Source organism: Ictidomys tridecemlineatus, chromosome 3, assembly GCF_052094955.1.
Source record: "Ictidomys tridecemlineatus isolate mIctTri1 chromosome 3, mIctTri1.hap1, whole genome shotgun sequence".
NCBI classification, from domain to species: Eukaryota; Metazoa; Chordata; class Mammalia; order Rodentia; family Sciuridae; genus Ictidomys; species Ictidomys tridecemlineatus.
The window spans coordinates 53,069,026-53,095,751 of NC_135479.1; the positions used below are offsets into that span (position 1 = coordinate 53,069,026).

Consider the following 26,726-nt stretch of genomic DNA (forward strand, 5'->3'; position numbering starts at 1 on the left):
ACCACTGAGGATAAACTAGAAAGGTAATGGAATTATCGGGAGATTACCACAAAAATCTAAAGAAAAATTTCCCGAGCCCTAAACCTGATCCTCGCGTGATTTGTGTTTTCTTCTGTTCTGCTCCCACTATGTGATCTTCTAGCAGCTGCAGCAATTCATCCTTATCCCAGGATAAAGATGCTTACCCAGATGTGTCAGCAGGAGAGATGGACCGTTTGGCTCCAGACCCACTAGATGGCCCCTCCCTTGGAGTAGAAGTGCTCACACCTCAACAAAAACCAAAAACACCTTTGAGTTGTACCTAAAGCCAGTTAAAATTCCTAAACCCCAGCCTACTCCTAAAAGCCTTCCACCTGAATCAAAACTAGGTCTTTTCGTTGTGCACAGAGCCAGCCTGATCTCTCTCTCACTGTTCTCTCCCCTCTCCTTGAGGTTAACTTGCCCAATTAAAACTCTGACTGTGTGTTCCTATCCCCTGACCTGGTTTTCATTCCTGTTGTCACCGGGCACAAGTTGCCAGCTCCTGCATCAGAATGTCCAAGAAACTGTGAGATAACTACAAAAAGTATTTAAAAGAGAAGAAATATTTAAAATGATAATAACTAAGAATACCCCCCAATTATTGATGGATCCCAAACCGTTGAACCAGAAATCTTGGAGAACACCAAGTGGGATAAATGACAAAACAAAACAGAGAAATAATAACTGGGTAATAGTGCTGTTTTCCTAGAGTCCCAAGAAGGCTGAGAGGGAGGAGGAGTCCTTGAGCCCAGGAGTTCAAAGCCAGCCTGGACAACAGTGAGAAACCATCTCATGAGAGAGGAAAAAAAAATTCTATGTATGCACATATCATATTGTCACTGTAGAAAATTAAAGACAAAGAGAAAAACCTGAAATAAAGCAAAGGGGGAAAATATCTTACTTATAGAGGAAATAGGATAAGAATTACTCAGAATTTTCACTTCTTCTGTCAGATTGGAAAATTGTATTTTGATCCCTTTCTCCATTTTATACAATTGCCTAATTTAATTGTGTAATTGTTAAATTCTCTCTCTCTCTCTCTCTCTCTCTCTCTCTCTCTCTCTCTCTCTCTCTCTCTCCCCCCTTCCCTCCCTCCCTCCCTTTTCTAGTTCTGGAGACTGAACCTAGGGCCTTGATCACGCTCAGCAAGTTTACTGAGCTATAGGACACTCTGAACCTTTTTTCTCTTTAATATCTATAAGATTTGTAGATATGTTGTCTTTTTTATTCATTATATTGGTAATCTTTTCTCTTTCTCTCTCTCTCTCATCAGTCTCTCCGGGGTTTTATCAATTAGTATGTTAATTTCCTAATTCAATTATTTCTGCTGTTATACTTCTTTTCAGTTTCTTTAACATTGATCCACTTTTCGAGCACAGTGGCGCACATCTCTAATTCCAGTGGCTCTGGAGGCTGAGGTAGGAGGGTCACGAGTTCAAAGCCAGCCTCAGCAACATCGAGGTGCTAAGCAACTCAGTGAAACCCTGTCTTTAAAAATAAATAAATAAATAAAAATAAATATTGATTCACTGTTCTTTTCCTAACTTTCTGAGATGTAAGTAATCGATTTGTAGCCTTTACTATTCGATAAGACATACTACTATGGCAATAAATTTCCTCTAAGCATTGCTTAAGCAATTCATTAATCTCAATATCATATCTTCATTAACAACCTGTTAAAATATTTTCTAGTTTCTCTTTTTCTTGACTCATAAATTATTTAGAAATATAGCTCTAAGGTATTTGGGATTTTTTTGTAATACTTTTATTATCGGTGGTTTAATTTCAGTGTAGTCACAATGTAATCTCTTTGATTTTAATCATTGGAAATTTGACATTCTACTTGTACTTGAAAACAATGTGACTTCTATTGTCGGGCACAGAGTTCTATCTATTTCAATGTGGTCAGATTTGTTGTGTTGTCAGATCTTCTGTATCTCTGCTAATATTTTTGTCTATTTGTTTTATCAGCTATTAAAAAGTAGGGTAAAGTTCTTCACAATGGTTGTGAAGACTTTTAATATAGTCAATTTTTGCCTTATATAGTTTAAAGTTATGTTATTGGGTGGGTGCATACAAATTTATAATTCTGAAATCTTTTTGCTAGACTGACTTCTTGATCTTTTTTTCCCTTTTTTTTTTTTTTAGGTGGAGGGGTGTATCATGGATTGAGCCACTGAACCATATCCCCAGCCCATTTTATTCATTTTTTTATTTAGAGACAGGGTCTTGCTAAGTTGTTCAGGGCTTTGCTAAGTTGCTGAGGCTGGCTTTGAACTTGTGATCCTCCTGCCCCAGCCTCCTGAGCTGCTTAGATTGCAGGTGTGCACCACCATGCCCAGCTGACTTCTAGATCTTTATGCAGTGCCCCTCTTTACCTTTTTTTTTTTTTAACGCTTCTTGCCTTAGGTATTTGTATGATATTAATGTAACAATACTAACTTTATCAGTCAGATTTTCAAGGTGTTATCCTGTCTGTTCTTTTGTTTTCAACCTTCTTGTGATTTTATATTTAAAGGCTACCTCTTGAGGGCAGTGTATAATTTAAAAAGCAACTTTAAGACACTTCTGGGTTCAGAATTCTAGGTTGTCGGTTGTTTTCAGCACTTTAGATGTTATTTCATTGTCATCTGGATTCCATTGTTTCTGTTGAGAAAGGACCCCTTAGATTAGTGGTTGATACTTTATTCCTCTCTAGAAGTTTCTAAGATTTTCTCATTATTTTTTCCTTCCCCTTAGTTCAACAATGAGGAGCTTATGTGTGTCTGTGTTTCCAAAACTGAACTGTAGACTTTCTTGGGATTTTAGGATTTTCCCATTAATATCCTTCCTGTCTCAAGATCCAATCCAGGGTTCGATACTGCATTGGTTTTAAGGTTTACATAGTTTCCTTGGATTTACAATTTTCTCAGCCTTTCTTAATTTTTCATGACACTGACAGTCTAGAAAAATAGTGGCCACACCATCCTGTCGAATATCCCACCATCAATGTTTGTCTGATGTTTTTCTCGACTCAACTGAGATTATGCGGCTTGAAAAAGAATATCAGAGAAGTGCCCTTCTCATGTGATTTCATTTGGTCTTGTGTGAGATTTAATGAGCTTATCAAATCTGTGGGTTGATAAGCTTCATCAACTTTGGCCTCTTAAATACTGACAAAAGCCATGCAGCCTCAGACTTTGGAACATCACATGTCTCTGCCTGCCCCTCTTGGTCTAGCATGCTGATCCAAGGTGCCTGAGAGAACCAGAGAGCAGATCTGTACCCCAACTGCAGCTTGGAACCAAGTCACCCTAAACCCAATGCTCATAGTTTTAATCCACTGAATTGGAGGTGTGCTTCCTTATGGTAATAGCCAACTGATGCAGATCAGAAGCATCTCACAGATCCTTCTCTCTCCATTCCAAGTAGTTGATTTGGGAATCTGGTGCTTACCTATCTTTCCCAAGTCACAAGTGTCCTCCACTATTCCAACACCTCCTCTTCTTTCCCTCCCTGTGGTCCAAGTGTAAAAGCATACCCAGATCTGGAGGGTCAATATTGAACTCTCTCCTTTCTCTCAGTTAGTTGCACGGTGGGTCCATGGTCCATCCACCAGCAAGGATCACCTTAGGCCCAGTCACTCCCTGAGGCTTGAGAGACAGGGAGCATCTGGATAGATGGGCTTATATTTCCCAAGTGAAGTGGCATAGGAAATGTTGAGCCTTAAGATATAGCAATTTTGTTTGTTTTGTGCAGTTTTGTTTTTTTTTTTTTTTGGTTATTGTTGTTGTTTTGTGTGTCAAGGTGTATGATGAGGCGTAAATAGGACGGTGCCGGGGAAATTGTAACACAGATGTATTTTTTTTTACACAGTGAAAAAATTACAAAAAGATAATCAAAGCAATTCTCCAAGAATCTTACTTCTACGTATGAAATGATTTAGGTAGACTGTCTTAACTAGCAGTGAACTGTCATGTAGCAAAAAAACAGTAGGTCGTTAAATATGAAACAAATTGAGTTTTATTTAACAATAATATTAAACACCGTATATTAGTTCTTGACCTTGTCATTTTGCTGATTGCTTATGTATGAGTTCCAGGTCCCCCTGAGTCAGGCTGTAAGCACATGATGCCTGTCTTCCATCTTCTACCCCTCTGAGATCTTGCCCACATTTCTAGTGAACTGGTGAGGATGCACAAAATGTGTATCAGTCCATGGAGCATGATGGAGTCGGGGGGGAGCACTGGGATTACCTGATAGAGAAGGGGGTGAAGGGTACAGCACCTGAGAAGCCCTCCTCTGAAGCTGACAAAGGCAATTCCTTCTTTGGAAGGTACAACGGCTCACTCCTTACTCCCTCTCTGGGGCGGTAAGGAGTTCTGCCTCATCACGAACGGGGATGGATTGAACAAGGAGCATCCCAGAGGCAGCGTGCGCATGCCAATGACCAAGGACAGGGGAATCATCATTGAGAGGGGAAGTCTCCAATCTTTGCTGAGCACCTACCACAGCGAGGCACTGGGCTAGGTGGTTTGTGGACAACTCTTTTTTTTTTTTCTTCTCTTTTTTTTTTCAAACCCTTTCCAGAAGTTTAATTTCCCCTCCCATTTAGTGCCAAGGAAATGAAACTCAAAAGAAGTTATTCACTTCCTTTGGTCCTTTAGCTAGAAGGTAACTGAACCACTACTCAATTTAAGCTTGTCTTGTCTCCCCAGGATCTCACATCCAGAAAGGGGTTCAAGAGAGCCTCTGTCCTAGGTCCTGGAAGCAGACAGGTCAAATAGTAGTGCTGTTTTTTCAGAGAGTCTGAGGAACTTAACTAGAGAAAGGTGTGTGTGAATGTGCACATGTTTCTGGGGTGAGGGGTGAGGGGGAAACAGGACTGAAGGTCAAGTCCAGAAAAGTCTCATCTACATTTCTCCCACCTGTGCTCCAGAGTAGAGAGGATGGGACTCCAGACACAGGACTCCCTGGGTCTTTGACAAAGCAAGGGTGGGCCCAGCCAAGGGTTAGGAGAGGAGCCCTAAATAGAGGATCCTCTGGAGTGCTAGAGAATCAGATCACCCATTGGAAGTCCACTCACCCATCCCTCTCCCTCTGCTGTGAGGAATCTGAGAGGCTAAGTGTCCAGGCTCCTTCCTGAGACCCCAGAGACCTTCTACCACCACACCTTAGGCCCACTGCAGGTCCCTGGCACAGGGCCACTCAGTTCTCTACAGGAGTAACTTCTGGGAAGAGGAGTCCATAGGAGTTGCCTCCGCTTTCTGTTCAGCCTGGTGCCGCGGTCACACTAGGGCAGAGCTCCACTGAAAGTCATGATGGGCAGGCAGAGGAGGGAGCAGAGGTCGGGTGTGGGCTGGGCCAGCAGGTCAGGGGATTTCTGGGGTGGCAGGCCTCTCTTCTCTGGCTTGTAGCATGGTGACACCTCACACCTGGGGAGCAGGGCAGGGGTAAGTGCAGGTTGAGATCTCTCCAGGTCTTTCCAGGCCTCCTGGGTAGAAGAGAAACCAATCCCCTTTCCGGGACCCCGTTTTACTACAGCTGAGCTTCTCCACCATTTCCTACCTGACCACACTCTGCAGGATCTTTCTCTCATCCTGGTCTAGACACACGGCAAAAGGGCAGCCATTGGAGCCAATGATCTGTACCTTGTCCACTTTAATCTGCGATGTGCTAATCTGGAAGGGAAGCAAGGGTCAGACCCGGGAGCCTTGGCCACAGGATGTCAGTAGTTCCTTCCCCCAGAATTGCCCATCAGGCCTGGAGGAGTAACGGACAGGAGTTTGGATGGAAGTTCTCCAGAGCCAACAGTCAGGTCAGAGGGGGGTCCTGAGACCTCCATCAGCCCCTGCCTCCTCTCTGGCCTCTTTCCTGAGTCTGGAAGAAGTGCTCTCTGGGGAGATGGCACTGCCCTCTATACTGTGAGAGCCCCAGTGCCCCCGGAACAGGGTACTCTCTGCCCTGGACTCAAGGATCCCCAGACCTCACAACCTTTTCATATACACATCCTCTCGCAGGGCACCCTTCTTTCCCTGACACCTATGATATTGCATACTTCTGCATACCCCAAGCCAAAGCTCTCACTTGCCTCTCCTTTCCCATCTACAGGCCTGGCCAAAGACACTCTTTCTCTCTCTCACTTACAGGTGTACATGTGTACACACACACACACACACACACACACACACACACACACACACACCCCGATACGCAGGAACTCGGGCACACTGGAGGGAGAAGGAAGCTCTTACCTGGTTAAAACCCTTCTTGGATTTGGGGTTCTGCCTTTTCACTACTTCTGTTAGGGTTAGCGTCAGCGCCTCCATACTGGAGTCTGAAGGTCAAGGGTGGCTGAGGTCAGGCTCAAAATCCCTCCTCCCTGCCAGGCCACCCCAGCCCACCCACCGCTCTCACCTAGCTCCTCCTGTTTCTGGCAGGCTTTGTTGAGGTTGACAGAGGTGCAGACCTTCTCCAGGTTGCTCCAGCGGCTTCTTCCACTGATGGCTCCCTGGAAATGCAGCACAGCCAGACCCTCTCAGCCCACAGAACCCTGTGCCTGTTGCCTTGGGAGGCTCTAGAGGCCACAGGAGAGAGCTGTCCGCTCGCTCCTCTGGACATCTTTTCTCAGCACCCAAGGGAGCTTGCTGCAGGAGTCTGAAGGTCAAGGGTGGCTCAGGTCAGGCTCAAAATCCCTCCCTGCCATGCTACCCCACCCGACCCAGCAACCAATAAGTCCTGCTCTGGGACGAAGCTCTGGTGGAGGATCAGCAGCAGATCCCTGGAGGGCATCCGTCTTACCTTGCTGTAAACAATCTGTAGTGTTAGAGGGACGGCCTCCCGGTCGCCATCGATGCCCAGCCGCTTGCTGCCAGGACCTGTGCCACACACAGCCTTCACTGTCTCTTCTCCCAAGGCCCCGCCCCCACAGGGCCCCGCCTCCCAGGAGGCGGCCTCATTTTAGCCCCGCCCCCAGGCCACGCCTCCCCACCTGCCTCCCCCGCTGGGCTCCTGCAGTTCACACCTGAAGCCTTGATAGCTCGCGTGGCCGCAGAGTGACCAAGCTCCAGGGAGTGGATAAAGATCTCCGTCGTTTTCTCCCCAGTGTCGAAGGTCAGCTTGGAGAGGGCAGGAGCACGGGCATTAGTGTGGACCTCTGCACGGGGAGGTCCCACCCGGCTCCTCCAGTCTAGCTGATGGCAGTGGGTGGGAGTGGGTGGGGGCCTATAGGGCCCAGCACGATAGAGTCTGGGACCTGGCGATGCAGACCCTGGCTGCCAGGGAGTGTGGGTAAGGAGATGGAATGGGCAGGGCAGATCTTACCTCCGTCTGATAGACCTGCAGCAGTACCGGTCGGGCAGCGAAGCGGCAGTAGTAGAGCAGCATGTCAGCCAGGATGGGCAGCTGGGCAGGGGAGCCCTCCAGGGGCCGGGACTCAGCCTTCAGGGAGTGCTGTGGCGGGGGTGGGGGGGGAAGCCAAATCAGAGGCACGAAGAGACAAAGACCCAGAGAGAGAGGTAGTGGGAGGAAGAGAGGAAAAGACACACACAGGCAGAGAGAGGAGAGATTCAGAGGGGGACGGAACCGGGGTGGGGGGCGGGGGGTGGGAGAGAGAGGGTGAGAGAGAAGCTGGAGGGGGCTGGCTGGGGAGCACCATACAGCCTCACACCCTCCTCATCTGACACATAGGCCTCCAGGAAGCCCCTGACCAACCAGGACAAGCCAGGAGTTGAGGAAGGAAGCTTCCTACTCTTTTTAAAGTAAGCCCTGGAAGCCGAAAGCAAACCCAGAGCCTTCTAAGTGAGGCTCAGTGACAATAGCCAGTAGGTTCCCACCCCAACCCCAAGGGCCACTTACCTGGCACAGGACTTCAGGTGGCAGGTGCATGAGGCCCAGCACATTGCGCTCATACCAGGGGTCAAGCATACCAAGGTAGTGGGAGATGTCATTTGTGCTGTCCTCCCATGGGGGTGTGCCCAGCTCCTAAGGAAAAGGACAAGAGTCATTCCCCGCTACCCAAGAGGCCTGTGTCTATCTTTGCCCTGAACCACACCTGAAGCCCCAAGCTGAGATTTTCCTTGCTCTTGGAGAAGTATGACAACTTTTGGTCTTTGTCATATGGCAAAATGATGTACCCAAGTGCAGGCAGGAACCTGGGAGTGCGGGTCAGGCAGAAGGTAGTGCCCTGGACACACAACTGATGGCTTAGACTGACTCCCAACCAGCTCCCTTTAGGTACCTAGAATCTGCTCACATCCACTTTCCCACCCTACTTGGGACTGGGGACATACTGGTGGGTTTGGCTGCCTCGGGGAGTCTGTGGGGAGTGGAGACATCTGGCTCGGAGGGGCTAGGCAGGCACCCGAGCCAGTTGCATGGCTTCGCTTCACAGGCACATAGAAGAACTGCAGCTTGAACAGCCGTGTGAGGAGCGGGCGATTGTTCTCCAGCCTCCTGGTGAAAAGAAGATGGTGAGAAGTGAGCCCTTGGTGGCTCTTGGATACTCATCTTCTGGTTTCCACTAAGAGTAACACAGAACAGAGCCATGTGCCCTGGGATGGGTCTTACCGGAGGTTACTATATGCCCGAGCCACTTTCCCTGAAACCCTGTCCGAGCCAAAGACCACAACCCGAAGTGTGGACGCCTTGGGGTCCTCATCCCCACTCAAGAAGGGGCGGCGGCGCTGGTGGCATGGGGCAGGGGCCAGGAGCCAGCTGGGCAGCTGGGTGCTGAGCTTGGGCTGGGGCAGGGATCGTGAGCGCTGTGCCCGGGAGGGGGGCAGTGTTGGGCTGTCCAGTGGGCTGCAGAGGCTCCCCGCCCTTCGCAGGGGCAGGGCTGTGTCCGAGCCATCTAGGCCCCGAGAGTTCCTCCGCAGTACCAGCTGGCTGGTGCTTTTGATGATTTTATAGATTTTGTTGAACTTTTGCCCAGGCCTGCGGTGGCCCTTGCATTCCTGGCTACCAAGCCTCTTGGGCCACTCGGAGGAGCTCTCCTCACTGTCCTCCACATAGCCACTGTCCATGCCATCAGAGAGGCCTGAGACAAAGGAGGTCAGCAGATGGCGGGAGAGCTCTGGCCCTGAGGCCTGAGAGGAGGCAAGAGATAAGGTGGAGTCATGGGACACCAAAGAGTTCGTGGAGAGCAGTGAGTCCCTCTCAGCACAGTGTCCATCAGTTTCCAAGTCCTCCTCCTCCTCCTCCTCCTCTTCTTCCTCTTCTTCGTCATCCCCCAGGATCCCTGGCTGCAGCAACTCCTGTTCCTTGAGTAGGATTTCCTGTAGGATATCTACAGGGAAGAAAGGGCAGTGTCTGGGTGGGTGGCCCTAGAATCACTTCTGAGGGAAAGGCTCTGGCAGGTTTGGGGAGGAGCAGGAAGCGGGGGGCTGGGCCCTGTTAGGACTCAGTGCTGCCCCCTGCTCTGCTTAGGGTCTTTGAGGGTCCCTGGGGAGAGGGAGAGGGCAGCAGTACAGACGCAGGACCACAGAGAGCTCACACAGGGTGGTGGGCAGGTGCCCCAGGGTCCAGCCAGATCCTTACCAAAGCTGTCCTGGTTCCAGCTGTAGGTATAGCACCTGGCGACAGGGATGGGGATGGTGTGGAGCTTCCCGGGTTTTGCGGTGTCTGTAAGAGGAGTGAGGGCAGGAGAAGAGGACTGAGAAGGGGTCTTGGAGAATATCCAGCCCAGACCCTTTGACTTAGAGAAAAGACCAGAGTTGGGGTAGGACTGGCACAGAGCCATACACCTGGACAGAGTGAGGCCAAGTTAGAGCCAGTATGCCTGGCTCCCAGCCAGAGGGCTCTTCTTTGAAGTACACTGTATAAATCCATGCACTTTATTAGCTGGATGGATATGGCCACCTCACAGCCCCTGAGCCTCCTTTTACCATGTCCCAATGGGAAAAGAATAGAACCATCTTCAAAGGTTTGTATGAGAAATATTGTCATGGAAACTGCTAAGTGTTCCCTCAAATCTGTGCTCCCTTATTGGAAAAATTGTAGAGAGGGCATTTCCCAGGCTCCTTGGGGGCACGTGTGGCCATGTTACACAGGTGGGTAAAAGGGTACATGTGGAAGTGATGCATGAAGCTTCTACAATACCTTTAACAAAACAACCAAGCCCCAGGACCCCAGCAGGCATGATCTTTTCTTTTTCCTACAAGCTGCCAACATGATAGCAAGCCAACCCTGCACCTGCAGGCAGATCCGTGCCCTAAGGGATGGTGGAGCAATAAAAAGCTGAGGAGCCTGGGTCCCTGAATGGTTGGGTAGAGCAGAGCCATCAGCCCACTGACCTACAGCCCCTGGGAGCTAGAACAGGTGATAGGGAAAGAGAACAAAGCCCCCCTGAACCCAGAACCTCACCCAAGACCTCAGAAAAGCCAGCTTTCTCTCCCACCGCCTGGAGCTTCGTCCTGAGCCACTTCCGAGCCTCGGTTGCATTCCCAGCTTCAGATGCCTGCTCCTGTGCCTCAGCAACCTCTGTGAAGATGTCCTCAAGCTCTGCCAGGGTCTTGGACTGAAAAGTCCAGGAGAGATGAGGTTTGCTCCTGCCTAGTTGCTGGGATACCTGCTTTTATTTTTTTCCCCCGTTCCTAGGGTCTTGACCAAGGCAGCCGCCACCAGTCTGCACTCTATGGCTGGCCAGGGAGCTGGGCCTCCCCCTGCCTCCTCTCTCCTCTCAGGAAATGGTCAGGAGAGAGAGGCCCAGAGGCAGGATATTGCAGACCGGGAAGGATTTTAGACTGATCACTGCACCCAGAGAGGAGAAGGGGCTGTCCAGGGTGGCACAGCTGACTGATCACAGAGCCAGAACTAAGAGCCAGGTCTCAGTCAAAAGCCCATTCCCATTCCTGGTGCCTTCTTCTGAGGCACCAGGCATCAGCACCCAGCCCCATTACCCAGGGTGCCACCTAACTCTGGCCAGGATCTAGTCATTGTCTGGCCATGTCACTCAGAGTAAGGGAGGCCAGGGTTTACCAGAAGTCTGCAGCTGAGATGGAACAGAGAGGGAGCTGTGCCTCTCAGGGGAAGTGCCAGAAGTCACCAGAGCCCCAGGTTCCCAGGCCCATACCTGCAGCTTGCAGTGCAGGCCAGGGAGGTCACAGTGGGCACCAAAGATGGCCTGGAAGGCATGCAGGAGCAGGGTGGTGTAGGTGCTGTGGGGTGAGTGCGCGGGTGCGCTCAACTTGTCAGCCACGGCAAGGAACTCAGCCTGCACCTCCACTGGGTTCAGCAACAGCACAGTGCTGGAGACACACAGGACCAGCTGTGAGACCTGGGGTGTGCCACAGGCCAAGGCACAGCCACACACCTTGCCCTGCAGAGCTCAGAGCTCAGCTCTGCAGAGGCCTGGGCCTCCTCATAGCCCAGGATGGCTTGAGCAAGCAATAGCAGGAGGCCAGGAGAGAGTCCTGGAGGGCTCAAGGGTCCCATTTCCAAGAGGAAGGCTTGTGGTCTACTTTAGAGTATCTTTCAACTGGAGCTTTCAAAGACTTTCCAAACTGAACTTAATTTTTAAAAATGAATCTTATCTTTTTTATATAAACATTTTCCCCCATGGGACATATAGGTGGATGCATATTATTCAAAAGAGGATGGTATTTTTGTCCAGGTGACTTGAAGCCCATTGACCATTTTGAGGGGGAGTGGGGAGCAGGGCAGCCACTTGCTGTCTGGCTAAGGCAGGTAGGGCCTGAAATTCCTCATGGAGTGGGACAGCATCTATCCATAGGAAGGGATGCCAATGAGGGCTTCATCTGATTCCTTCCCTCATGGGGACATGTTTTCAAATTAGCCCAAAGCCATCATGCAGGCTCACATTGGGCTAAGGGGTGGGTATTGGCTCAGCCACCTCCACCTCCCTTCCCACTGGACATCTGGGTTCCCTCTTGGTGCTAGTGTTTAAATTTCTTTATTATGGAGACTTTTAAACATACCCAAATGTTAGGGAGACTCACAGACCATCAGATACTGATGGTCAACACGTGGCCTTCTCATTTCCCCCGTGCCAAGCCCTCCATGACTGCATGATCTTAGAGCAAATTTGAACCATGGTAATAGTCATATAATATAATCATAAGCTTCTTCTTATTCTCACAATTCCAAGTTATTAAAACTCAGAGAAAAGGAAAACTCTGCAAGTAGGGCTCCCTGCAGGCTTTGTGGATGTCTGTCCCAGAGCTGAGCCCCAGGGTCAGGGCAGAGAGACAAAACAGAGTCCCCTTCAACTGGACAGAAAGTTTTTGATTTCCCCATTTTTCAGGAAAAGGAGGCAGGCTCTCATAAATGGCATCTCCCTTGCTGAGTGCTTGATTTTTTCCTGTGCTCCCCCCCACCACCACCACCACCCCACCATGGGCATGTGCTAAGCCTCACTATTTGAAGGGCAAGACTGAGATCCTGCATGATTTCATAGTTCAAGAACTTTTCATCATTCTCAGTTTATAATTAATGAAGTGAGACCATCTCCCAACCCTAAGCTCTTCCCACTAACCTCTCTGTTCCCTTATCTGAAAAACACCTTTCTCACAGGATTAACATGAGGATTAAACGGATTAACACATGTGAAGGTAGTTCCCAAAGCCCAGTAAGTACCTTAAAGGTATAGGAGATTATTCACCAGCCCACCAGCCTACAGCCCACCTGCCAGTAGTCCACCCCACCCCTGCCATTATCTACAGTTTTGTTTACCTACAGTCAACCATGCTCTGAAAATATCAAATGAAAAATTCCAGGAGTAAGGGATTCATAAATTTTAAATTGCATACCATTCTGAGTAACATGTTGAAATCTCGGACAGTCCAGCTGCAGCCCATCTGGGACATAAATCATTCCTTTGTCCAGCACAGCATATACTACCTGCCCATTAGTCACTCAGTCACTGTCTCAGTGATCACTTAGATTGTCATGGTATCATGTGCTTGTGCCTAAGGAACCCTTATTTTACTTAATATTGGCCCCAAAGCACAAGATTAGTGATGCTGAAAATTCAGATATGCAAAAACCACCACAAAATGTTTCCTTTAACTGAAAAGGTGAAAGTTCTCAGCACATATAGAGTTCAGTACTATCTGCAGTTTCAAGCATTCATTGCATGCCTTAGAATGTATCGTTTGCATATAAGAGGGGGCTACTATATGACATTTTTATGTCCTTTCTGTCTCAACATCTACCCTAGACTTTTTTATTTGCTCGTTTTTACCCAGAAGTGTTTCAGCCACCTCAATAAGTATTTGCTCAATGTGAAGTGAACCCCTAGGTTGTGGAGTGGGAGGGATGGGGCGGCTAAAATGTCTGAGTTGGTGGAGGTCAGGGTCCCTGGGTTTGCAGCATGTCAAAATGAGATGACAATGAGATAGAACCCACATAACTTGGAGATCTCCAGAGACCCTCAGAACAGATACCTCCATTCTGGTTCTTTTCAAACTACAGGACAGAACCCAAGAGTGGGTTAATGAAATGGGTTTGGGGAGTCACAACAGAACTTGTTATTTAAATAAAATCGTGCCAAATAGGACAGAGCTCATCCTAGATAATGGGGGTAAGTTTCAGTTCATGAAAAATGTTTCAGCTCTCTCTGTGTGCCAGACTATCATAGAAGAACGTATTTTTTAAATTGTATATCCTGGTCGAAAGAGTTTGGAAAACACTGTTTTAGTAACAGGAGAAAGACATGGTAGAAAGAGCAAAGACCTTTGAGTAAGACTGAGGCTCAAATCCTGGTCACACACTCACTAGTTATATGACCTTGGGGAAGTTGTTTGGCTTCTCTGACTTCCAGTTTCCTCTTCTGAAAAGTAGGGAGGCATGAGGTAATGTGCTCCCAATACCTGGCATGATGGATGCAGACCCCTTTCAAGAGTCTGCAAGAAGACCCTCTTCCCAGAAAAATGAAGTTATACACAAAACATCACCAGCAATTTCAGAGGGTTCTTGGTCCCCTTGAAGCCTGTTAATTGGTGACTAGGGTGGGGAAGGGTGCAATGTTGGAGAGGATGCCAGATGCCAGGGAAGAGAGGATGGTGAAAGGGTGGGAGGTCCTCTTCTGGTTTTCCCCTGCCCCAAGAAAACTCACACAGTGGAGCTTCGTTGACTCCTGATGGACAGACCCTGCTCGGACCGTACCAGTCTCTGGTAGGAGATTCCTGTGGGCCAAGAACAAAGAAAAAAGAGTTCAAGGCTGATCTCTTCCTTTAGCAATCATGTCCTCATGCCTTGCAACAAGCCAGGCACTGGTCAGTCAGGTCAGAAGTTCCTGTGGATGAGGCTCAGGAGAACCCTGGTAAGAGAGCTGCTATTTGGATCTTCCATGTGCCTGGGGTTTACCTCTGTGTCATTCTTCACAAGTGACTCCCTTACCCTGCCTTTGTGACCTCAGCCTCCACCCCCCAAATCCACCCTGAGCCTCTCCCGTTTTGGGGGGCTTTCCACCCTGGTTGCCCCTCTATCCAAAGGGCTGCCCAGTCCCCTCTCAGCCAGTCTGCCCAGGCCCTGTCCCCAGGCAGGGGGGCAGCCTGGCAGGGAAGAAAAGGATCCAGGGCTGGAACCCTGGTCAGAAGCCTGAGTTCTATCCTGACTCTTCCACATGACGTTGCGCAGGTCATTTTACCTGGGGGTCTCAGTTCCTCACGTGAGGGGTAGCTTAGGTGGGTGGCCTCTGAGGCCCTAAACAGTCTATGCTTCCTAAGCCCCATCCGGGATCCACCAGCCTATAACATTAGAGATTGTGAAGCAGAGCATCCTGGGAGGGGGAGCCTGGGAACAGAAGGCTGTGGAGTCGCACACTACCCAGGTGTTCCTGGATCCCCGGCACTAATCACCACAACCCACAGTCCTGGTGGATATGCATCCCAGGCATCCCTTGGTCCCCCTGCTCAGCCTCAGTTCCAGCCAGGCAGCAACCGTCCAACATCCACACCTCTGCCTGGCTTCCTACACCCCATGGGCAGTACTGCCTTGCCTAATGCTACTTTCTCTGAAGTCTGAGCCCCGCTGTCCTCCCAGCTTACATCCCTTTCTCTCCAGCCTCTTGCACCTCTCCCTCTCCTGTGACTTCAACCCCCCTGGGAAGAAACCAACCAAACATTTTTTTTCCTGCCAAGTGACTCAGTTGGACAGTATCTCTTTATTCAGTTCTGTGTCACCCGTAACAAGCTTCAACAACCCACTCTCCCACAGACCAAGGGAAACAGAGGCTGGGCTGGGGCTGTGGGGAGCAGGCCACCCTCTTATCAAAGGTTGGAGGTGGTCACAGGGAAGTCCCTGTGGGGAGCAGGCCACCTGAGTCTGGGGTTGAACTATGAAGCCAGAGGGACATGTCCTCTGATACACAAGCCAAGATCAGGGGTACAGCTATAAGCAGCAAGTCCATGATTTTTGTTTAGTAAATGGCAGAAAATTGCCAAATCATGTTCTTCTACCTTGGGACTGAATGGCCTTGGGTGTCAGTCATTTAGATGATGTTGAATTGACGTAACTGGCACATGAGTCCGAGTTGATGTTCTATCTGTGGTGCTAAGTCCCTGAGATCATACTGTCACTCTCAGGATTTGGGACACCATCTGGTGGCTGCTCACATACATTACAGGAAAAAGCTCCGCTTGAACCTCCCCCTGCCCAGTAGAATACACTGGAGACAAATGGATATCTCCCCGCCTCAGTCTCCCTGACTGCAAAACACACGCACAAGATAAATCTCCTAACTTTATTTCTCTTTTCTTTTACCATTTCTTTTCTTTTCTCTTTCTTCTCTCTCTTTCTTTCTTTCTTTCTTTCTTTCTTTCTTTCTCTCTCTCTCTCTCTCTCTCTCTCTCTCTCTCTCTCTCTCTCTCTCTCTCTCTCTTTCTCTCTTTCTTTCTTTTTCAGTGCTAAGGATGGAACCCAGGGCCCAGCTCATGCTAGGTAATTTCTCTACACTGATCTCCATCCTCAGCCCTGTTTATTTATTTATTTTTAACACATAGCCCACATCCCACTGACCTCTCATCTCCACCCCCAACGCTGCCTCTGTCGACCCAGGACATACAGTTGGTCACACTCTGGGGAGCGGCAGGCTGTGAAGTCACTCTCCTCCCACATCAGATTTCCTTCAAAATGCTTCCGACCCCACTTGGCCTCCCAGAGCTTACCAGGATTACCCCTGTCCCCCAATACAACCGCTCACTCTTAACCATCACTCTTCCTGGGATTGTGTCTTTGGAGTGTCAATGGATTCTGCTCCTCTGTAGCTCTGTCATGAGAAACGTCTTCTTATATTCCTGTACCCACGTATCTTGGTATATTTTCCTAGCCTTATTTTAGGATGACACTACAGTTAGAGCTGGGGTTGCTCCCTATTCCTTGCATGGACTCCCCGTAACGGCGTGTGGGTTTTTTGCTTCATTCTTGGGGGGCTATGTGAAAGGGCACCTGCAGCACACCCTGACCCAGAGGAAGGCGTTTTCAGAGCTGGCTGGCCTGGCGAATACTCAAGACCTCAGCCGTTGCCAAGTGGAACACACAATCATCAGACAAAACCACCAACCCCACCCTGACGACCCCATCAAGTCCCCTCTCTTGGCCTCTCTTGGTAATGGCCTCAATGCTCATCATGGGGGGTGGAGTTTGGGGGGATGACTGGAGGAGCTGGGGTCAGAACAGGGAACAAATTAGAACATCCTGTAATGAGAAAGAAGGCTTTGATCCCATCGACCTTCTTTTTTTTTTTTTTTTTTTTTTTTTTGCAAACTGACTCTCTGAACTGGGTTTAGAAATTGTACTCTAACTCCCTATTTGTTGGGGCACATTGTGACATTAGAAATGTCTCCCAGCATCCTGCAAGCCAAAGGGACCTTGCTTTCCATGATGTTCCCTGGTGGCACCAGAAAGAGCATCACTGCTAAGGCAGGTGGCAGCACCAGTACCAAGATCACCTTTAACCCCACACCCCATTCCCTCAACAGAGAGCCTGGGTCCATGGACGCCTGTCCCTCACCTCTAACCCCACCCCCCATTCTCTCAACAGGGACCTTGACCCATCCCTCGGGCTATCACTTGAATCCTAAGAGTCCCCCAAAGCCCATTTGTTAACGCCTGCTCCCAGGTGGTGTTATTTATTGGGAGGTGATGGAAATTTTGAGAAGTAGGGCCTAGTGCACAGTAGACCTTAGGTTATTGAGGGTGTGCCCTCCAAGGGGATTGTGGGAACCCAGCTCCTTCCTCTTCCCATGTGTTGTCTCCCGTCAGTGAGGGGAGTGGTCCTTCTGTACCATAGGCTGCCACCATGAGGTGCCACCTGGTCACATGCCCAAAGCAATGGGGACCACTTGATCATGGGCTGGCACTTTCCAGACTGTGAACCCAGATAAAACTTTTCTCTTTATAAATTAATTTTCTTGGCTACTTTGTTATAGTGATGGACATGGTCGATATCTTGTTATGGTGATGGAAAACTGAAAAACACATTTGGTCTCCTTAGCAGATGGGACCAGGTTTCTGAGGTTGCTCCTTAGACCCCCAACTGCAGAGGTTGAACAGCCAAAACAAAAACACGGCCTGGGTGGTGCTTAATTTCAGGTTCTTGTCAGCAGGAAGTGGAATGGAGCCAGCCCCTATGGACAGAAAATGGGTACTCACAGGGTGCCAGGTGGTCGTGCAAAGTTCCACCTCCTTGCCCAGGCATTCAGGACTCTTCACAGTTGAACCACATTTGCCCACTGAGGCTTCTGCCTCTTCTTAAGGTGGCAAATAAATGGCTCTATACACATACAGCAGATTGTGAAGACCAAGGATACAGAAAAGGCACCGCTTCTGCCCTCAAGCAAATACTAACATAAGGTCAACCACACACCAGTGCCCCTCGCCGAGGCTGCCGGGAGTACCTGGCACAGGTGAGGCAGGCAGCAACAACAGTTTGACTCAAGTCTCCTCTTACCAGGCCCAAAAGCAAGATTTCAAAGTCCACGCACTAATGTCAAGCAGAGCCCAGGCTAACTGTGTTGCAATCCCCAAAGACTGTGTCATTGAGTCCTCCAGTTTCTGTAATTAATGTCAGCTCATGGCTGACGGCTGGAAAGCCTGATCTATAGCAGACCCAGGTACGACACTCCCAGTAACAAGGTTTCTCTTATGCTTTCTCCCAACAGGGGTCCCATGAGTAACACCTTCTTGCTCCCCATCTTGGGATCCTGGATTCTAGAGGGGTTAGAGAAACCTGGGACTGGTGGCCACGTAGCCTCAGCAGGCATGGGGCAGGAAGGAACAGCAGAGACTTCAAACAAAGCCAGGGGGAGGACATGGCCAGGAAGACCTGGGATCCCTGCCAGTTGGGAGTCTGGGAGCAGAGAAGCGGAGGATGGGAAGAGATGCGGTTAGGAAAGGCAAGAGGAAAAATACTAAGGGGAAGGAAACTGGTGTGCAGATCTCCGTGCTGCCAGAGTGGGTTTCAATTCTTGGAACCAACAGGACAATGATAACAAAAGACACATGCTGGTGTGAGGCCACAGAAATGCCTGTGGGGTGAGTTCCTCCAGCTTTGTGGAGCCTCAGGCCTGGGGGTAAGTGAGGCAAGACCTGCCATGACACCCCTCTCACTGCCCTACCAAGAGTCACACCAATGGGCCCAATTTGAGTTTTCCGTACCACTTTTTTTCCCTTCCCCCCCTTTTTTTTCCGTACCACTTTTACAAGTAAATCTTATGCAGCAGAAACTTCTAATCATCTATGAAATATCCATTTTTCTTTCTCACTAATGGGACACTGGGCTACGAAGTCACACTTCTCAATCACCCTTGCAGAAGGTGTTGGCTGGTTTCATTTTGGCAACCTCTCTCCCTTCCTCCTTTCTGTGAACTGGCATGTGGATACGATAGCCAGAGCACCAGCAGCCATCTTATACCATGAAATGTTCTTGAGGATAATGCCTCCAACTAAGGATGGTGGAACAGAAAGTTGAGAGAAGGCCAGTCTAGGGTGTTTGTAGGGTCACTTACCAATGCTGGACTACCTTCTTCCAGATTTTTTTTTTCTTTTGCAGACAGGAAAAATAAATCCTTATGAATTTAAGCCACTGTTCTTTGGGGCTTTCTGTTATATGCAGCCAGCTTAGTCTTAACTGATCACAACCTGTGATTTCTTGGGACACCTGCCCTCTGCCCTTTTCCCTAAATCTCCCCCACCCACTAGTCAATGATGTTTGACATTCATTCCTTCAAATGTACTAAACCCTTTATCCCATCGTCAGAGACAAAAAAGAATAAAAATCAAATGTCTTAATGAGTAATATCTTAAGAGAATCTTATTACCACGGAAGACTATCTAGAAATTCACCCGCTACCATTTGTTAGGCAAAACTGAATGAGCTGAGGTTGAGGTTTCTTCTACTTTGACAGGAAGTCAAAGGGCAGGAAAGCATTGGTGGTATCCAAAAGGGGAAAAAATGAAAAATAAAAGATATTCCCCAGAAAGGAAAGTTACACAAAAAGACCGCTGGAACAGCCCAAGGTCTTTGGTTCACACAGTCACCTGTTCTCTGCCTGCAGGTAGAGAGTATTATGCAAACAGGAGAATAGGTTATGGTTTCTGGAACCAAAGAGTCATATAGGAGCTACATGACCCGGTATCAGCTAATGCAATGGCCCAGGCTTCTGCTTCATCATCTGAAAAATGGGTATGATAGTCACTACCCAATAGGAGTTCTTTTTTTAGAACTTTATATTTACTTATTTATTTGCTTATTTATTTCGTAATGCGGTGCTGAGGATGGAACCCAGTGCCTCACACGTGCTAAGCAAGCGCTCTACCACTGAGCCAGCACTCCAGCCCCCAACAGGCCTTTTAAGAGTACGTGCAACGGATGGTTGGCCGTGGTTAGCACACCATCAGCACACAGTCAGTGAAACCATCTCATCTTTCACGTAGTCATCCTCATCATCAGCTTAAGTCTTGCTCTTGACAGGGAAGCTCAGCAATCATACATAACTTGCCCAAGACCATCAACTAGTAAGTGACAAAGCCCAGGTCTCTGTCATACCGAGATCCATATTCCTTCTCTTGCACTGGATTTTTACGTTTTGGACAAAGGATGCTGAATCCTCTGAGTCTGAGTTTTCTTGTGTGTCAAATGGGATATTATGACTTTCTCTGTGTCTCTGACATTGCAAGGCTGTGGTCTGGGACAGCGTTCCTTGAGGTTTTGTGTGCTTCGAAGACTGCTGAGTGACTTGCACACAAGATGCCCACGGGTGCCACTCAGCGTTACAGATCAATTCTTTGCAGGAGAGTCTGTGGTCTGCGCTGCCGTGTGGGTGTCGGGTAAATATTTAACAAACATGTGGGCTGAGCTCCAGAGGGCTGTGGGGTGGCAGGACCCAGTGGCGCTGACGTGAGGTTTCCTGCCACCCCCAGCAGACAGGCTGAAGGTGACCCCATTGGGGGTGGAGTCAGGAAGAAGGGGGAGGCCCCCAGCCTTGATAACCAGCCCGCTTCCTTTGCCACCCAGCCACAATCTCCATGGCAACCGGGACACTAAGGCTCCATGGCCTGGAGGGCCCAGCTCCCCAGGCCCCTTGTCACCTTCTCCCTGCCAACCTTGCAGGGACCCATCTCTTGAACTAACACCACCATCTTCTGACCACAGCAATGTGACATCAGTGTAGGCAGAATTAATCCTCACAAACGGCTCATTTGACAGATGAGGAAACTGAGGGTTATAAAAGTTAAATGTCTCTCTGAAAGCCCTACAGATAGTGAGTAGCAGACCCAGGATCTGAAAACTTGGTTGGGTTACCAAGCACAGCTAACAACTAAATTATTCGGCTTTTCTCCAAAGCCTCAGGTTCCCGGGCTCCATTACTGCCCTCTGCAAATTCCTTCTATTACCTCCCTCTGCTGGGATTTCTGGGGGAAGAGGGAGGACTCAGGCACGAGTATCACCAAAAATCATACTGAAGTATTTTGCTGAGGGCCATTGCCAAGTAGGAATGACGCATCAAAATCTCCTTGCCAGCGTACCCCATGCTGCTTAGAGGACATTCGATGGGATGTTGCATGTATGCTTTAGTAAGGTGACCTTGCTCAAAGACCAGGGCGGATCCGGGTTTAGAGCTGATCAGGTTTGAGGAAGTTTCCTTGCTCCTTGAGTTTAAGGCGTTCCCGGTTTGAGACAATAGGGGTTTCAGGGAAGTTGGAGGTTGAAGATTATTGCTGCTGGGATTAGTGTGTTCCTGCTGCTTATTCCCGTTGAGTTCTTGTGAGATTCAAATGGGATTTGAAAAAAGCCTCATGGAGTAGGTAAATTGGGCGGAGAGATTTTAGATTGCCCCAGAACCTGTTTGTGTAGAGGCCGGTGTGAGTTCGGGAATAAAGGATTGCTGTTTAAATCTACAAGGTGTGTGGTGGCTCGTGATTCTGTGCCAAGCCCAGACATTGGCAGCATTTTGCTAATAAACGTACCTTCCGTTCAGGTAGATGAAGGTCATTTTATTTAACCTACTGTTTGCTATTGATTAGGGCTCACGTTCTGTAAAACTGGAGATGAACTTGTAGAAGGGAGATCAGTTGCAAGTGATTGTTGTTGGGTAGAAAACAGAACCCAAGAAATGCTGGTTTTCATTCCTCTTTACCATAGCAGCTAATTTTGCACCCAAAGCTCCGATCTTACTCTAGTTTATATGGTACACTTGTATCAGTTTTTCATATCTTTCTTTAAACCACCTCTCGACGGTTCCCTCAGCAGTGAGCTGACTTCATCTCTAACACAGGCTCACAATATATTTGTATGTGGGGTTTTTTTTTTTTTTGGCTTTAAGTATTTATGTATTATTTATTGCAATGATGAAACCTGAAATGAGGGCATTTGAGTTATGAATCTGATATTAAGTGGTGACTGCTCAGCCCTTCAATGATATTTTCTATAGTTTCTTTTTGTTATCCTTGAATAATCCATAAAAATATTACCATACTTGTATAAGTTTGGTTCATATTTACAAAATTCTCATGAAAAAGCCTTTTATCATGCAATGTTTCCATCAGTTTCAATGCTTGTATTGATTTGTATATCTAGTTCATTTTACCATTTACATTTTTTAAAAATTTTATTTTATCGGTTCTTTTTAGTTATACATGACAGTAGAATCCATTTTGACAAAATTATACAAGCATGGGATATATCTTATTCTAATTAGGATCCCATTCTTGTGGGTGGGCACAATGGTGGGGTTTACTTAGGTGATTTCATATGTGTACATAGAAACATTATGTTAGATTTATTCTACTATCTTTCCTATTCCTACCCCCACTTCCTTTCATTCCCCTTTGTCTAATCTACTAAACTTCGCTTCTTCCCCTCCCCCACATATCAGTTTAGTTTCCACATATCAGTGAAAACATTCAACATTTGGATTTTTGGAATTGGCTCTTTCACTTAGCATGATATTCTCCAGATCCATCCATTTACTGGCAAATGTCATAAAGTTACTCTTCTTTATAGCTGAGTAATAGTCCATTGTGTGTATATACCACAATTTATTTACACATTCATCTGCTGATGGGCATCTAGGTTGCTTCCACAACTTAGCTATTGTGAACTGTGCTGCTACGAACACTGACGTGGCTAATCACTGTAGTATGCTGATTTTAAACTTTTTGGATATATGCTGAGGAGCAGGAAAACTGGAATAATTGGGTGAAATGGTGGTTCCATTTGTATGTGTTTTGTTGCTGTTGTTTTGGTTTATTTATTTATTGGTACCAGGGATTGAACTCAGGGGCACTTGACCAGTAAGCCACATCCCCAGCCCTCTTCTATATTTTAGAGACAGAGTCTCACTGAGTTGCTTAGTTGCCTCGCTTTTGCTGAGCCTGGTTTTGAACTCTCAATCCTCCTGCCTCAGCCTCCTAGGCTGCTAGGATTACAGGCATGTGCCACTGCACCTGGCCATTTGTATGTGCTTTTTAACTGTTTGAAAATCATTCTCTGGTATGAAGTAGAGTAAATGGTTTCCTATTTCAGTTCTGCTTTCCCTGGATGAAGAGAAATTTCTAGTATGGGCAGCTTGGCCTGAGTTTCCCTTTCTAGGCATCTGCCTTCTCCCTGGTCACCAGGATATCTGAAGCCTCCTGTGGTCCCAGGGGCAATGTCCCTCAGTGCCTTGAGTGATGGTTCTCAGGGTCCTCCCTGCTCCAAGGCAAAGGACCCTCCTTCCCTTTCCATCTCCATCTCCAGTGTCTGCTCTGTGGCTTTTGTGTCTCAGACCTAGCATCCCCTCAGCACAGGGTCTGAGCCTTACCCCACCCACCCCTCCTCCCCACATCTGCTTGCTGGTGTGAACAGAGCTCCAGCCCAGCTGCCCACAAAAAATACCTCAAGGCATAGCACCCATTCCACAAAGGGGAGCCAGTTGGTATTATCTGAAATTGGGAAGCGGCCTCCCCACAGGTGACACCCCTCCCCCACCCCAACATCTTCACTGCCCATTTCAAAATAAGAAAGAGTCACAGATCTTTGGTATCAGCCAAAGACCCTGCCAAGGCATACACATTTTGAATTCTTTCTCTCCAAATTACAGAAGGGAAGAAACACTTGGCTTCCTGGTAAGAGAACTCCAGTCACTAGCAAGAGGTCCAAAGAGGTCCAGATCTGTTTGTTTTGAGGAGAAGTGGGAGGAGAAAATGAAAGAGAGAGATTTTAAAGTGGTTGGTTGATTTAGGGTATCTCAGAAAGTTATGTTGGGAGACTATTTATAATTTGCCTGAGTGCCTCTCCACGTCCAAGGCCTCCTTGAGGCCTTCCTGCTTATTCCATATGCAAGTATCTACAATAAAGTGAGGCCCATCTTATGGGTAGATTTTGGGGTTGGCCAACCCTAGCTGGAACCTGCTCTGCTCAATTGTGACAGTCAGCTGACTGGTTGGAGGAAGATAGACCAGTGGGGTTGGGGGGAACAGACAGACCAGCTGATTGGTTGGGAGACATACAGATCAGCTGATTGGTTGTGAGACAGAGATCAGCTGATTGGTTGGGAGAAAGACAGATCAGCTGATTGGTTGGGAGGCAGACAGATCAGCTGATTGGTTGGGAGGCAGACAGATCAGCTGATTGGCCAGGGTAAGACAGACCAGTCGATTGGTTGGAAAAAGAAGTCATGAACCCTTCCAAAGGAATTTACAAACAAATCTTCAGTTTTGAGCTTTTTAGGGTCCATGAGTTGGGTGATAAGATTTGATACTTCAATCCTGAGTGTGTTTAATGCCAATTAAATGCTGCCAGGGCTAAATGGGACTTGGAACGGATGTACATTTTAATGGAAAACTAGAAATGGGATTACAGTATACATAGTATTGGGGGTCCTGCTTTTATTCTCAACAAGTTAGTCAACATCTTTGACCTAAAGAACTGTTTCTTCAGTATTGTTTTTAATAATTGAATAGCATTCCACTGAATGACTTTGCCACAGTATACTGAACTGTGTTCGATATTTTAAATGTTCTGGCATTGATTGACAATTAGGAGGAAAGAACATCTTTGTAGCTGAATCTTTGCTCAGCCATAGTTACTCATCAGGATCGACTTAGAGGAATGGAACTGCAGAACAAAAGGGTCTTCTGATGTTTAGCCAACTCTGCCCCAATTTTCCTCAACATCACTGATATTTTCATTCATCCTTCTTCTTTTGTTTTTGCCAATTGGGTGGCAAAAAGAAAGCATTCATTCTTTAGTTTTGCATTTGCTTTATTACTAATGAAAATGAATATGGGGGGGCATTGCTCATTCATTCATGGTTCTTTTTGGATGTACTTGAATCATGTGCTTATTTCTATTTCCCTTGGTGTGGCTATTTTTAAATATCATGGGTTTGAAATATTCATTTTGGTCACAATTGTTTTAGCTTGTTATTTATGTTTCATTATTATAGGGGTTTTAAAGCCACATAAAGGCTTTAAATTTTATGCTTTCAAATATTTATGATTTGAAAAATCTTTTCTTTTTTAACATTGGTGATTGATCCCAGGGCCTTGTGCATGCTAGGCAAGCACCCTACCACTGAACCACACCCCAAGCCCCCAAACCTTTGTAAATCTTTATCACTTTTTAAAATCATTTATTTATTTATTTATTTTTATGTGCTGCTGAGGATCAAACCCAGTGCCTCACATGTGCTAGACAAGCACTCTGCCACTAAGCCACAACCTCAGTCCTCTTTATCACTTTTGCGTTGGGGATGTTTGATAACTCTTCTCCAGTCCAGGGTGATGTAATTTATTTTCTTCTACTGCTTTCCTGACTTTGCTTTCCACACTTAAACCTTTCATCTATCTGCAAGTTGTTTTATCTGAGATGGGAATCCATTTGGGTATTTTTTGATGTGTCTTTTTGTTTTGTTTTTTTTTTTTGAGATGAAGTTCTAACTCTCATGAACTGTCAATTATCCTGATACCACTTATTAAATGTCTGAACTCTTTCATCACTGATTGGTGGATGCTGTTTTGTCATATAATAAATTTTTAATATTCTGTTTCTAGATATTATATTTTGTTCCATTAATCTATCTATTCTTATACCAATAGGTGCTATTTTAATTACCATAGCTCTGTACTACCTTCAAAGACCTAGTAAGGGAAATATCTCATTTTTAAAATATATATATTTTTAGTTGTAGATGGATACAATACCTTTATTTTATTTTTTTTTTTTTTTATGTGCTGCTGAGCATCAAACCCAGTGCCTCACATGTGCTAGGCAAGCACACTACCACTGAGGCACATTTTTATTCTCTTTTTAAAAAAATATTTATTTTTTAGTTGCAGTTGGACACAATATCTTTATTTTATTTATTTATCTTTATGTGGTTTTGAGGATCAAATCCAGGGTCTTGCGCGTGCTAGGCAAGTGCTCCACCGCTGAGCTATAACCCCAGCCCCCATTTTTATTCTCTTTTAAAAGATTATATATATATATATATATATATATATATATATAATCTTTTATATATATAGTATATATATTTTATATATATATCTTTTATATAGATATATATATAGTAACTGCACAAATAAATGCTATTTCTTTCAAATAGACTCAATTTGTTAAATTTTAAAAAGATGTGGTTGGTATTTTGATTAGAATTGCATTTATTTTTCTAACACTTGTTATTAAAATATTGATTCAATCCAGCGATATGACTCTTGAATTATTTATCTTCAGTATAGTTTGTTTTATCTGTGTAGCTTACTTATATTTGTTATTTCTTTCATGTTTTTAATTGTTATTCTGTTTTTCTCTCTGTTATATACCCTTATCTGTTGATATCAGATAAGGGTATATAACAGAAAACACTATATGGGAAAACACTTAAGCTGCCCATTTTCTAGTTCTGACAATTATTCATTCTGGTGATTCTCTTAGACTTCTCTTGTTTGAACTCTAAATCATTAAAATGTTATCTTCTCTTGATGAGGAAATATCTTTATTTCTGGCTTTTTTGCATAGGCAAAATAACTATAAGCAAAAAGACAACTGAGTCTAAAGGAAGTGCCTCTCTGGTACTTAACCTTGGGCTGAAGCCATATTTAAAATACTTCCATGGAAATAATTTCCATATATTGAGAGGTTTTGAATATCCGGACTGCATGTTGAATTCTACCAAATGTTTCAGAGACATCTGTTAAGATGTTATGCGACTCTGTTCCTTGGAATATCACTGTGATGAATTATAATATAGGGCTACCATATCGTATTTGATTATGTTTTC

The 26,726-nt window shown here is 46.6% G+C and overlaps 1 protein-coding gene across 1 annotated transcript in view; it reads right to left on the reverse strand.

Annotated features, from left to right (window-relative positions):
- Positions 1-4,005: 4,005 nt before the first annotated feature.
- The window catches only part of Pik3r5 (phosphoinositide-3-kinase regulatory subunit 5), a 74,397-nt gene continuing 51,676 nt past the window's right edge, over positions 4,006-26,726 (reverse strand). Inside the window, exons 6-19 of the mRNA XM_078042875.1 lie at positions 14,075-14,144; positions 11,072-11,246; positions 10,363-10,516; positions 9,538-9,621; positions 8,569-9,286; positions 8,292-8,454; positions 7,858-7,983; positions 7,324-7,452; positions 7,025-7,118; positions 6,802-6,878; positions 6,418-6,511; positions 6,255-6,337; positions 5,569-5,681; positions 4,006-5,435 (exon numbers count right to left, since the gene is read on the reverse strand). Of these exons, the coding sequence (XP_077899001.1) occupies positions 5,294-5,435; positions 5,569-5,681; positions 6,255-6,337; positions 6,418-6,511; positions 6,802-6,878; positions 7,025-7,118; positions 7,324-7,452; positions 7,858-7,983; positions 8,292-8,454; positions 8,569-9,286; positions 9,538-9,621; positions 10,363-10,516; positions 11,072-11,246; positions 14,075-14,144 (2,222 nt within the window). The 3' untranslated portion in view covers positions 4,006-5,293. The remainder of the gene's footprint in view (positions 5,436-5,568; positions 5,682-6,254; positions 6,338-6,417; positions 6,512-6,801; positions 6,879-7,024; positions 7,119-7,323; positions 7,453-7,857; positions 7,984-8,291; positions 8,455-8,568; positions 9,287-9,537; positions 9,622-10,362; positions 10,517-11,071; positions 11,247-14,074; positions 14,145-26,726) is intronic.